Below are 14438 nucleotides of genomic sequence, written 5' to 3'. Positions count from 1 at the left end.
ACAGGATAGGATTAGATACACAGCTCAGCAGTCAGTATCACACAGGATAGGATTAGATACACAGCTCAGCAGGCAGTATCACACAGGACAGGATTAGATACACAGCTCAGCAGGCAGTATCACACAGGATAGGATTAGATACACAGTTCAGCAGGCAGTATCACACAGGATAGGATTAGATACACAGCTCAGCAGACAGTATCACACAGGACAGGATTAGATACACAGCTCAGCAGACAGTATCACACAGGACAGGATTAGATACACAGCTCAGCAGGCAGTATCACACAGGAGAGGATTAGATACACAGATCAGCAGGCAGTATCACACAGGATGGGATTAGATACACAGCTCAGCAGTCAGTATCACACAGGATAGGATTAGATACACAGCTCAGCAGGCAGTATCACACAGGATAGGGTTAGATACGTAGCTCAGCAGTATCACACAGGAGAGGATTAGATACACAGCTCAGCAGACAGTATCACACAGGATAGGATTAGATACACAGCTCAGCAGGCTGTTTCACACAGGATGGGATTAGATACACAGCTCAGCAGTCAGTATCACACAGGATAGGATTAGATACACAGCTCAGCAGGCAGTATCACACAGGATAGGGTTAGATACACAGCTCAGCAGACTGTATCACACAGGATAGGATTAGATACACAGCTCAGCAGGCAGTATCACACAGGATAGGATTAGATACACAGCTCAGCAGACAGTATCACACAGGATAGGATTAGATACACAGCTCAGCAGACAGTATCACACAGGATAGGATTAGATACACAGCTCAGCAGACAGTATCACACAGGATGGGATTAGATACACAGCTCAGCAGGCGGTATCACACAGGATAGGATTAGATACACAGCTCAGCAGACAGTATCACACAGGATGGGATTAGATACACAGCTCAGCAGGCAGTATCACACAGGATAGGATTAGATACACAGCTCAGCAGTCAGTATCACACAGGATAGGATTAGATACACAGCTCAGCAGACAGTATCACACAGGATAGGATTAGATACACAGCTCAGCAGACAGTATCACACAGGATAGGATTAGATACACAGCTCAGCAGACAGTATCACACAGGATGGGATTAGATACACAGCTCAGCAGGCAGTATCACACAGGATAGGATTAGATACACAGCTCAGCAGACAGTATCACACAGGATAGGATTAGATACACAGCAGAGCAGACAGTATCACACAGGACAGGATTAGATACACAACTCAGCAGTATCACACAGGATAGGATTAGATACACAGCTCAGCAGGCAGTATCACACAGAATAGGATTAGATACACAGCTCAGCAGACAGTATCACACAGGATGGGATTAGATACACAGCTCAGCAGGCAGTATCACACAGGAGAGGATTAGATACACAGCTCAGCAGACAGTATCACACAGGATAGGGTTAGATACACAGCTCAGCAGACAGTATCACACAGGATAGGGTTAGATACACAGCTCAGCAGACAGTATCACACAGGATAGGATTAGATACACAGCTCAGCAGACAGTATCACACAGGATAGGGTTAGATACACAGCTCAGCAGGCAGTATCACACAGGATAGGGTTAGATACCTCCCCATTAGTCTCTGGCAGCTGTAATTAGTGTAGAGCAGGGATGGGGGTCCGGGGGGATTACTCACAGGTGCCGGGGAATGTGGAGTCTACAATTAAGCTGATGAGGGATGGGATGAGTCAGGGGCTCTCGTAGACGCAGTCGCCTTATATGGCAGAGACGAGGAGCGATAATTACTGATGGGAGAGGGCGACAGTCATTGAGACCTGTGCACAGACCTTCAGGGGGCTCTGGGGGGTCTGTAGGCTTGGAGATGAGGGCCCATCATCAGGGCAGGGGCCCCCGACATGTCCACAAGGATCAGGGGCGAGAAGACTTGGTGTTACAATTACTCATCGTGTTTACAGTCATAACATAATTGTTACAATTGTATCCAGACTAATCTGTCCTGGAGGATTCTCCTTATACAGGACCAGTGGCTGCAGGATCAGGAGGATCATGGACCAGACACAACTTACACATAATCAGCCACTGGATGTACAGTCCTGGCCAGAAGTCCTGAGAATGACACAAATCTCCTCTTGTCACATGATGTGTCCCTCTGGTCTGTCAGATGTTTATCACATACAGAGATACAAGTGCAATCATATTATGGGGAGCAGAAGCTTTTATTGTCAGGTAGGAGGAGTTACTGCAGCGAGTCAGTATCTGCAGGACCTCTCCTTCTTCTCCAGGACCTCTGCAATTCTCCCTGGCAGCTCTCACTCACCTCCTGCACCAGATCCTGACTGATCGCCGTCCATTCCTGCACAATCACTGCTGCATTCTGTCACAATGTGTTGGGTTTTGTTTGTCCCCCCGTCTCCTGATGATTGACCACAAGTTCTCAATGGGATAAGATCTGGGGAGTCTCCAGGCCATGGACCCAGAATCTCTGTGTTCTGTCCCCGGAGCCATGGACCCAGAATCCCTGTGTTCTGTTCCCGGAGCCATTTAGTTCTCCCCTTTATGGCCGGTGCTCCATCATGCTGGAGGAGGCTCTGCTCATCACCATCTGCTCCTGGAGGGTCGGGAGAAGCGGCTCCTGGAGGACAGAATATCCGTCTGTCCCTGATGGTTTCTGGAGAGAAGCGGCTTCTGTGCTGCCCTCCTGGACACCAGTCTTTTTGGTAACAATGGAGCCTCTCTCCTTGGATTCCTTGATGATGCGATAGATTGGTGACTGAGGTGCAATCTTTCTCGCTGCGATACTCTTCCCTGTGCGGCCAGTTTTGTGCAGTGCAATGATGACTGCACGTGTTTCTTTAGAGATAACCATGGGTAACAGAAGAGAAACAATGATGCCAAGCACCAGCCTCCTTGTAAAGTGTCCAGGGGTGTGATTGTTATTTAATCCTGACAGATTGATCTCCAGCCCTGTCCCCACCAGCCCCCGCACCTGTGTTACTGGAGACATCACTGACACCATGGCAGCTGCTCCGCCTAAGGCGCCTGCAGTGAAGGGGAAATGTGTTTTTGGGGAAAAAGTTTTTAGGGCAAATATTGACTTTGCAATGAATTGCTGATAAGCTGATCGCTCTTTATAACAGTCTGGAGAATATGGAAATTACCATTACACAACCTGATGCCGGAGACTTTGTAACGATTACCATTTGTATCATTCTCAGATCTTATGGCCATGCCTGTAGATTGTGGTGATATGACGGCTCATACATGGATGCGGACCAGTCTCAGTGGTGATAGTGACACGGTGGACATTAAGGGCCACCAAGAAGATAAAATCAAAGAAGCTAAAAAACTCAACAATGAAAACTGAAGAATGCAGTGAAGTTATGAGACGACGATCAAGTAGCTTCCAAAGATGTAGATTAAGACTCAAAAATAGTAGAGGTTTTTTTCCTATGGAAGGAAGAAAACATCTTCAGGAGCAGAACTTTCCAGGAAAACATATTGGCTCCTATGACGTGATGGTGGAGATATTGGAGCATCATGGATGGAGTTTTCCCCAGGGCCATGAAGATAAAGCCCAAGGTGGAAGATTAAGATCTGACGAGGATTAGGAGATCAATATACATCATACAGCCTCTTCTACTATCTATCTATCTATCATCTATCTATCTCCTATCTATCATCTATCTATCTCCTATCTCTCTATGTAATTTCTTCCTCCCTTTCCTGCCATGTATGGGGGTTTGGGATATGGATGTGCATATATTATCACATCCCGGCTCCATTCCTCGCCCTGTGCACGTGATTAACAAGGTTCTAATGTGGAAGCACTAAAATAAGTGCCCCCCGGCAGCCCCCTCCGAGCTGCCATCCGCTAATGTGCCTGAAATAATGCAGCTTATAATAGGTGCTGCACTGTGACACTGGCACGAAGCGCAGGCCGGGATCACGCCTCAGCCCTGCATATGATTATCCTCTCATGCAGAAGCGCTGGAGGCTCAGATGGGATCGTAGCCCGAGAGCTCCACCAGGGACCGAGCCGAGGGATTCAGGAGGCTCCAGCACTACTCCTCCTGTGCACATGACCCCCATCATCCCTGGATACATCATGTCACACCAGTGTACGACCACTGCCCGGCTCAGGATGACTCCACCATTACTCCTCCGGTGTCACACCAGCTTCTTCCATGGACGTCCACTGCCCGGCTCAGGATGACTCCACCATTACTCCTCCTGTGCACACCAGCTTCTTCCATGTATGACCACTGCCCGGCTCAGGATGACTCCACCATTACTCCTCCTGTGTCACACCAGCTTCTTCCATGGACGTCCACTGCCCGGCTCAGGATGACTCCACCATTACTCCTCCTGTGTCACACCAGCTTCTTCCATGGACATGCACTGCCCGGCTCAGGATGACTCCACCATTACTCCTCCGGTGTCACACCAGCTTCTTCCATGGACGTCCACTGCCCGGCTCAGGATGACTCCACCATTACTCCTCCGGTGTCACACCAGCTTCTTCCATGGACAACCACTGCCCGGCTCAGGATGACTCTACCATTACTCCTCCTGTGTCACACCAGCTTCTTCCATGGACGTCCACTGCCCGGCTCAGGATGACTCCACCATTACTCCTCCTGTGCACACCAGCTTCTTCCATGTATGACCACTGCCCGGCTCAGGATGACTCCACCATTACTCCTCCTGTGTCACACCAGCTTCTTCCATGTATGACCACTGCCCGGCTCAGGATGACTCCACCATTACTCCTCCTGTGTCACACCAGCTTCTTCCATGGACGTCCACTGCCCGGCTCAGGATGACTCCACCATTACTCCTCCTGTGTCACACCAGCTTCTTCCATGGACGACCACTGCCCGGCTCAGGATGACTCCACCATTACTCCTCCGGTGTCACACCAGCTTCTTCCATGTATGACCACTGCCCGGCTCAGGATGACTCCACCATTACTCCTCCTGTGTCACACCAGCTTCTTCCATGGACGTCCACTGCCCGGCTCAGGATGACTCCACCATTACTCCTCCTGTGTCACATGAGCTTCTTCCATGGATGTCCACTGCCCGGCTCAGGATGACTCCACCATTACTCCTCCTGTGTCACACCAGCTTCTTCCATGTATGACCACTGCCCGGCTCAGGATGACTCCACCATTACTCCTCCTGTGTCACACCAGCTTCTTCCATGGACGTCCACTGCCCGGCTCAGGATGACTCCACCATTACTCCTCCTGTGTCACACCAGCTTCTTCCATGTATGACCACTGCCCGGCTCAGGATGACTCCACCATTACTCCTCCTGTGTCACACCAGCTTCTTCCATGGACGTCCACTGCCCGGCTCAGGATGACTCCACCATTACTCCTCCTGTGTCACACCAGCTTCTTCCATGTATGACCACTGCCCGGCTCAGGATGACTCCACCATTACTCCTCCTGTGTCACACCAGCTTCTTCCATGGACGTCCACTGCCCGGCTCAGGATGACTCCACCATTACTCCTCCTGTGTCACACCAGCTTCTTCCATGGACATGCACTGCCCGGCTCAGGATGACTCCACCATTACTCCTCCTGTGTCACACCAGCTTCTTCCATGGACGTCCACTGCCCGGCTCAGGATGACTCCACCATTACTCCTCCGGTGTCACACCAGCTTCTTCCATGGACAACCACTGCCCGGCTCAGGATGACTCTACCATTACTCCTCCTGTGTCACACCAGCTTCTTCCATGGACGTCCACTGCCCGGCTCAGGATGACTCCACCATTACTCCTCCTGTGCACACCAGCTTCTTCCATGTATGACCACTGCCCGGCTCAGGATGACTCCACCATTACTCCTCCTGTGTCACACCAGCTTCTTCCATGTATGACCACTGCCCGGCTCAGGATGACTCCACCATTACTCCTCCTGTGTCACACCAGCTTCTTCCATGGACGTCCACTGCCCGGCTCAGGATGACTCCACCATTACTCCTCCTGTGTCACACCAGCTTCTTCCATGGACGACCACTGCCCGGCTCAGGATGACTCCACCATTACTCCTCCGGTGTCACACCAGCTTCTTCCATGTATGACCACTGCCCGGCTCAGGATGACTCCACCATTACTCCTCCTGTGTCACACCAGCTTCTTCCATGGACGTCCACTGCCCGGCTCAGGATGACTCCACCATTACTCCTCCTGTGTCACATGAGCTTCTTCCATGGATGTCCACTGCCCGGCTCAGGATGACTCCACCATTACTCCTCCTGTGTCACACCAGCTTCTTCCATGTATGACCACTGCCCGGCTCAGGATGACTCCACCATTACTCCTCCTGTGTCACACCAGCTTCTTCCATGGACGTCCACTGCCCGGCTCAGGATGACTCCACCATTACTCCTCCTGTGTCACACCAGCTTCTTCCATGTATGACCACTGCCCGGCTCAGGATGACTCCACCATTACTCCTCCTGTGTCACACCAGCTTCTTCCATGGACGTCCACTGCCCGGCTCAGGATGACTCCACCATTACTCCTCCTGTGTCACACCAGCTTCTTCCATGTATGACCACTGCCCGGCTCAGGATGACTCCACCATTACTCCTCCTGTGTCACACCAGCTTCTTCCATGGACGTCCACTGCCCGGCTCAGGATGACTCCACCATTACTCCTCCTGTGTCACACCAGCTTCTTCCATGGACATGCACTGCCCGGCTCAGGATGACTCCACCATTACTCCTCCTGTGTCACACCAGCTTCTTCCATGGACGTCCACTGCCCGGCTCAGGATGACTCCACCATTACTCCTCCGGTGTCACACCAGCTTCTTCCATGGACAACCACTGCCCGGCTCAGGATGACTCTACCATTACTCCTCCTGTGTCACACCAGCTTCTTCCATGGACGTCCACTGCCCGGCTCAGGATGACTCCACCATTACTCCTCCTGTGCACACCAGCTTCTTCCATGTATGACCACTGCCCGGCTCAGGATGACTCCACCATTACTCCTCCTGTGTCACACCAGCTTCTTCCATGTATGACCACTGCCCGGCTCAGGATGACTCCACCATTACTCCTCCTGTGTCACACCAGCTTCTTCCATGGACGTCCACTGCCCGGCTCAGGATGACTCCACCATTACTCCTCCTGTGTCACACCAGCTTCTTCCATGGACGACCACTGCCCGGCTCAGGAGGACTCCACCATTACTCCTCCGGTGTCACACCAGCTTCTTCCATGTATGACCACTGCCCGGCTCAGGATGACTCCACCATTACTCCTCCTGTGTCACACCAGCTTCTTCCATGGACGTCCACTGCCCGGCTCAGGATGACTCCACCATTACTCCTCCTGTGTCACATGAGCTTCTTCCATGGATGTCCACTGCCCGGCTCAGGATGACTCCACCATTACTCCTCCTGTGTCACACCAGCTTCTTCCATGTATGACCACTGCCCGGCTCAGGATGACTCCACCATTACTCCTCCTGTGTCACACCAGCTTCTTCCATGGACGTCCACTGCCCGGCTCAGGATGACTCCACCATTACTCCTCCTGTGTCACACCAGCTTCTTCCATGTATGACCACTGCCCGGCTCAGGATGACTCCACCATTACTCCTCCTGTGTCACACCAGCTTCTTCCATGGACGTCCACTGCCCGGCTCAGGATGACTCCACCATTACTCCTCCTGTGTCACACCAGCTTCTTCCATGGACGTCCACTGCCCGGCTCAGGATGACTCCACCATTACTCCTCCTGTGTCACACCAGCTTCTTCCATGGACGACCACTGCCCGGCTCAGGATGACTCCACCATTACTCCTCCGGTGTCACACCAGCTTCTTCCATGGACGACCACTGCCCGGCTCAGGATGACTCCACCATTACTCCTCCTGTGTCACACCAGCTTCTTCCATGGACGTCCACTGCCCGGCTCAGGATGACTCCACCATTACTCCTCCTGTGTCACACCAGCTTCTTCCATGGACGTCCACTGCCCGGCTCAGGATGACTCCACCATTACTCCTCCTGTGTCACACCAGCTTCTTCCATGGACGTCCACTGCCCGGCTCAGGATGACTCCACCATTACTCCTCCTGTGTCACACCAGCTTCTTCCATGGACGTCCACTGCCCGGCTCAGGATGACTCCACCATTACTCCTCCTGTGTCACACCAGCTTCTTCCATGGACATCCACTGCCCGGCTCAGGATGACTCCACCATTACTCCTCCTGTGTCACACCAGCTTCTTCCATGGACGACCACTGCCCGGCTCAGGATGACTCTACCATTACTCCTCCTGTGTCACACCAGCTTCTTCCATGGACGTCCACTGCCCGGCTCAGGATGACTCCACCATTACTCCTCCTGTGTCACACCAGCTTCTTCCATGGACGTCCACTGCCCGGCTCAGGATGACTCCACCATTACTCCTCCTGTGTCACACCAGCTTCTTCCATGGACGTCCACTGCCCGGCTCAGGATGACTCCACCATTACTCCTCCTGTGTCACACCAGCTTCTTCCATGTACGACCACTGCCCGGCTCAGGATGACTCTACCATTACTCCTCCTGTGTCACACCAGCTTCTTCCATGGACGTCCACTGCCCGGCTCAGGATGACTCCACCATTACTCCTCCTGTGCACACCAGCTTCTTCCATGGACGTCCACTGCCCGGCTCAGGATGACTCCACCATTACTCCTCCTGTGTCACATGAGCTTCTTCCATGGATGTCCACTGCCCGGCTCAGGATGACTCCACCATTACTCCTCCTGTGTCACACCAGCTTCTTCCATGGACGTCCACTGCCCGGCTCAGGATGACTCCACCATTACTCCTCCTGTGTCACACCAGCTTCTTCCATGTACGACCACTGCCCGGCTCAGGATGACTACCATTACTCCTCCTGTGTCACACCAGCTTCTTCCATGGACGTCCACTGCCCGGCTCAGGATGACTCCACCATTACTCCTCCTGTGTCACACCAGCTTCTTCCATGGACGTCCACTGCCCGGCTCAGGATGACTCCACCATTACTCCTCCTGTGTCACACCAGCTTCTTCCATGGACATGCACTGCCCGGCTCAGGATGACTCCACCATTACTCCTCCTGTGTCACACCAGCTTCTTCCATGGACGTCCACTGCCCGGCTCAGGATGACTCCACCATTACTCCTCCTGTGCACACCAGCTTCTTCCATGTATGACCACTGCCCGGCTCAGGATGACTCCACCATTACTCCTCCTGTGTCACACCAGCTTCTTCCATGTATGACCACTGCCCGGCTCAGGATGACTCCACCATTACTCCTCCTGTGTCACACCAGCTTCTTCCATGGACGTCCACTGCCCGGCTCAGGATGACTCTACCATTACTCCTCCTGTGTCACACCAGCTTCTTCCATGGACGTCCACTGCCCGGCTCAGGATGACTCCACCATTACTCCTCCTGTGTCACACCAGCTTCTTCCATGGACGACCACTGCCCGGCTCAGGATGACTCCACCATTACTCCTCCGGTGTCACACCAGCTTCTTCCATGTATGACCACTGCCCGGCTCAGGATGACTCCACCATTACTCCTCCTGTGTCACACCAGCTTCTTCCATGGACGTCCACTGCCCGGCTCAGGATGACTCCACCATTACTCCTCCTGTGTCACATGAGCTTCTTCCATGGATGTCCACTGCCCGGCTCAGGATGACTCCACCATTACTCCTCCTGTGTCACACCAGCTTCTTCCATGTATGACCACTGCCCGGCTCAGGATGACTCCACCATTACTCCTCCTGTGTCACACCAGCTTCTTCCATGGACGTCCACTGCCCGGCTCAGGATGACTCCCCCATTACTCCTCCTGTGTCACACCAGCTTCTTCCATGTATGACCACTGCCCGGCTCAGGATGACTCCACCATTACTCCTCCTGTGTCACACCAGCTTCTTCCATGGACGTCCACTGCCCGGCTCAGGATGACTCCACCATTACTCCTCCTGTGCACACCAGCTTCTTCCATGGACGTCCACTGCCCGGCTCAGGATGACTCCACCATTACTCCTCCTGTGTCACATGAGCTTCTTCCATGGATGTCCACTGCCCGGCTCAGGATGACTCCACCATTACTCCTCCTGTGTCACACCAGCTTCTTCCATGGACGTTCACTGCCCGGCTCAGGATGACTCCACCATTACTCCTCCTGTGTCACATGAGCTTCTTCCATGGACGACCACTGCCCGGCTCAGGATGACTCCACCATTACTCCTCCTGTGTCACACCGGCTTCTTCCATGGACGACCACTGCCCGGCTCAGGATGACTCCACCATTACTCCTCCTATGTCACACCGGCTTCTTCCATGGACGACCACTGCCCGGCTCAGGATGACTCCACCATTACTCCTCCTGTGTCACACCAGCTTCTTCCATGGACGTCCACTGCCCGGCTCAGGATGACTCCACCATTACTCCTCCTGTGTCACACCAGCTTCTTCCATGGACGACCACTGCCCGGCTCAGGATGACTCCGCCATTACTCCTCCTGTGTCACACCAGCTTCTTCCATGGACGTCCACTGCCCGGCTCAGGATGACTCCACCATTACTCCTCCTGTGTCACACCAGCTTCTTCCATGGACGTCCACTGCCCGGCTCAGGATGACTCTACCATTACTCCTCCTGTGTCACACCAGCTTCTTCCATGGACGTCCACTGCCCGGCTCAGGATGAAAAGCCAAGGCAAAACACTGCTGCTCATAGGCCAATGATGTAAGTGGAAAGGCCATAATAGACGGCCATTAGTAGGGCATCAACAGAGGAAGACAAGACCTACTGACGGCCATATGGCCAATCCTATGTTCTCACCGGAGGCGCCTGACAACGATCTAATATTCACATTAAGGAATGGAAATTTCGATGACCAGAAAGACCACATCAAGAAGTCAATAAGAAGGAAATGTTGTAGGACTTCTAGGACCGTGGTTAGAAGGGATCTGAGGCAGGCGAGAACCAAAATGCTCATAAGATGGTGGCTGGAGGAGGCCACGCTCAGAGGGATGTGGCTAGAGGAGGCCATACTCGTAAGATGGTGGCTAGAGGAGGCCACGCTCATAAGATGGCAGCTGGAGAGGCCACACTCATAAGGTGAAGGCTGGAGGAGGCCACACTCATAAGGTGGTGGCTAGAGGAGGCCACGCTCATAAGATGGCAGCTGGAGAGGCCACACTCATAAGGTGAAGGCTGGAGGAGGCCACACTCATAAGGTGGTGGCTGGAGGAGGCCACACTCATAAGGTGGTGGCTGGAGGCCACACTCATAAGGTGGTGGCTGGAGGAGGCCACACTCATAAGGTGGTGGCGGGAGGAGGCCACACTCATAAGGTGGTGGCGGGAGGAGGCCACACTCATAAGGTGGTGGCGGGAGGAGGCCACACTCATAAGGTGGTGGCGGGAGGAGGCCACACTCATAAGGTGGTGGCTGGAGGAGGCCACACTCATAAGGTGGTGGCTGGAGGAGGCCATGCTCATAGGGACGTGGCTGGAGGGGACTGAGTACACAGAATTGTGTGTGCGGTTACACGTGGATGTCTGGGGGAAAGACAATCTTTGTGTGGACACCGTTCAATGGTTACAAACAAATATACTAGAACCCAAGACGCGTGTAGAGCTATCAATGTTTCACCCGCCGTGGTCACCACCAGTGGTCACATCCTGAGCCACCTGTACATGTAGCAGGGTCTTCTTCCACATCACATCAAAAATGTTCTCATCTTTTTGGGGCTTTTTGTTACCAAGATCGTGGAGAATCCCAGACTCCCTCAGGCCGGGGTCCGGCTGCTGATCTCGATGTTCTCGGGGTCTACTTACGTTTTCACATAAGGATCGGAAAATCCATTGACGTCCATGGCAGCAAGATGAGCGCAGCGCAGGATGCCGACCACGAGACCCCCACGTTCTGTATTGTAGGAGAGTGATAGAAGGATCCTCCCTCGCTCCTCCAGCTCCCACTCCTGGCACCGCTCCAGCTGGGGGCACAAAGATGGCGGCACTTATTACACCAGTCATTAGAGGCAATCCTTTCCCAATGCCCCCCCCCCCTGTCCACAGCTGCAGTACCAGGCGTGGACAGTGGAGGCGCTGTTCTGTGAGACTAATCATTTTTCCCTCTTGCGGTGGATGTTCCCGGGCGCGGAGCACAATGAGACACGTATGATGTATACAGCAGCCATGTAGCTTCAGGGACATCCGCAGGAGCCGCCATTGTGTCTCTCTGCTCTCCGCCCGCGCAGGAAAATGTATAGAAAAGAGAAGAAAGGGAGAAAAGGGGGAGACGGGGGAGAAGAGAGGGGAGAATGGAAGCCAGAGGAGATGAGATGGGTAGGAAGAGGAGAGCGCCCCCAGCAGGAAAGTCACTGGGTGCAGGGGGGGGGGGGTATATATATAATATAGGAGAGCGCCCCCAGCAGGAGGGTCACTGGGTGCAGGGGGGGGGGGGTATATATAATACAGGAGAGCGCCCCCACAGGAAAGTCACTGGGTGCAGGGGGGGGGGTATATATAATACAGGAGAGCGCCCCCAGCAGGAAAGTCACTGGGTGCAGGGGGGGGGGTATATATAATACAGGAGAGCGCCCCAGCAGGAGGGTCACTGGGTGCAGGGGGGGGGGTATATATAATACAGGAGAGCGCCCCCAGCAGGAGGGTCACTGGGTGTAGGGGGAGGGGGGTATATATAATACAGGGAGAGCGCCCCCAGCAGGAGGGTCACTGGGGGCAGGGGGGGGGGGGTATATATAATACAGGAGAGCGCCCCAGCAGGAGGGTCACTGGGTGCAGGGGGGTATATATAATACAGGAGAGCGCCCCAGGCAGGAGGGTCACTGGGTGCAGGGCGGGGGGGGGGGGGTATATATAATACAGGAGAGCGCCCCCAGCAGGAGGGTCACTGGGTGCAGGGGGGGGTATATATAATACAGGAGAGCGCCCCCAGCAGGAGGGTCACTGGGTGCAGGGGGGGTATATATAATACAGGAGAGCGCCCCCAGCAGGAGGGTCACTGGGTGCAGGGGGGGGGGGTATATATAATACAGAGAGCGCCCCCAGCAGGAGGGTCACTGGGTGCAGGGGGGGTATATATAATACAGGAGAGTGCCCCCAGCAGGAGGGTCACTGGGTGCAGGGGGGGGGGTATATATAATACAGGAGAGCGCCCCCAGCAGGAGGGTCACTGGGGTGCAGGGGGGGGGGTATATATAATACAGGAGAGCGCCCCCAGCAGGAGGGTCACTGGGTGCAGGGGGGGGGTATATATAATACAGGAGAGCGCCCCCAGCAGGAGGGTCACTGGGTGCAGGGGGGGGTATATATAATACAGGAGAGCGCCCCCAGCAGGAGGGTCACTGGGTGCAGGGGGGGGGGGTATATATAATACAGGAGAGCGCCCCCAGCAGGAGGGTCACTGGGTGCAGGGGGGGGGGGTATATATAATACAGGAGAGCGCCCCCAGCAGGAGGGTCACTGGGTGCAGGGGGGGGGGGTATATATAATACAGGAGAGCGCCCCCAGCAGGAGGGTCACTGGGTGCAGGGGGGGGGGGGGGGGTATATATAATACAGGAGAGCGCCCCCAGCAGGAGGGTCACTGGGTGCAGGGGGGGGGGTATATATAATACAGGAGAGCGCCCCCAGCAGGAGGGTCACTGGGTGCAGGGGGGGGTATATATAATACAGGAGAGAGCCCCCAGCAGGAGGGTCACTGGGTGCAGGGGGGGGGTATATATAATACAGGAGAGCGCCCCCAGCAGGAGGGTCACTGGGTGCAGGGGGGGGGGTATATATAATACAGGAGAGCGCCCCCAGCAGGAGGGTCACTGGGTGCAGGGGGGGGGTATATATAATACAGGAGAGCGCCCCCAGCAGGAGGGTCACTGGGTGCAGGGGGGGGGGGGGTATATATAAATACAGGAGAGCGCCCCCAGCAGGAGGGTCACTGGGTGCAGGGGGGGGGGTATATATAATACAGGAGAGCGCCCCCAGGCAGGAGGGTCACTGGGTGCAGGGGGGGGGGGTATATATAATACAGGAGAGCGCCCCCAGCAGGAGGGTCACTGGGTGCAGGGGGGGGGTATATATAATACAGGAGAGCGCCCCCAGCAGGAGGGTCACTGGGTGCAGGGGGGAAGGGGTATATATAATACAGGAGAGCGCCCCCAGCAGGAGGGTCACTGGGTGCAGGGGGGGGGGTATATATAATACAGGAGAGCGCCCCCAGCAGGAGGGTCACTGGGTGCAGGGGGGTGGGGGGTATATATAATACAGGAGAGCGCCCCCAGCAGGAGGGTCACTGGGTGCAGGGGGGGGAGGGGGGTATATATAATACAGGAGAGCGCCCCCAGCAGGAGGGGTCCACTGGGTGCATGGGGGGGGGGGGGGGGT

The 14438-nt window shown here is 54.5% G+C and overlaps 1 protein-coding gene across 3 annotated transcripts in view; it reads right to left on the bottom strand.

Annotated features, from left to right (window-relative positions):
* Positions 1-14438, bottom strand: part of DOC2A (double C2 domain alpha) — an 81645-nt gene that overhangs the window by 6836 nt on the left and 60371 nt on the right. For all 3 annotated transcript variants that reach the window (XM_072119463.1, XM_072119465.1, XM_072119464.1), the window contains exon 8: positions 11872-12029. In XM_072119463.1, the coding sequence (XP_071975564.1) occupies positions 11872-12029 (158 nt within the window). The remainder of the gene's footprint in view (positions 1-11871; positions 12030-14438) is intronic.

The sequence above is a fragment of the Engystomops pustulosus genome, chromosome 8, assembly GCF_040894005.1.
Source record: "Engystomops pustulosus chromosome 8, aEngPut4.maternal, whole genome shotgun sequence".
Taxonomy (NCBI): domain Eukaryota; kingdom Metazoa; phylum Chordata; class Amphibia; order Anura; family Leptodactylidae; genus Engystomops; species Engystomops pustulosus.
This window is presented reverse-complemented; position numbering and strand designations above follow the sequence as displayed.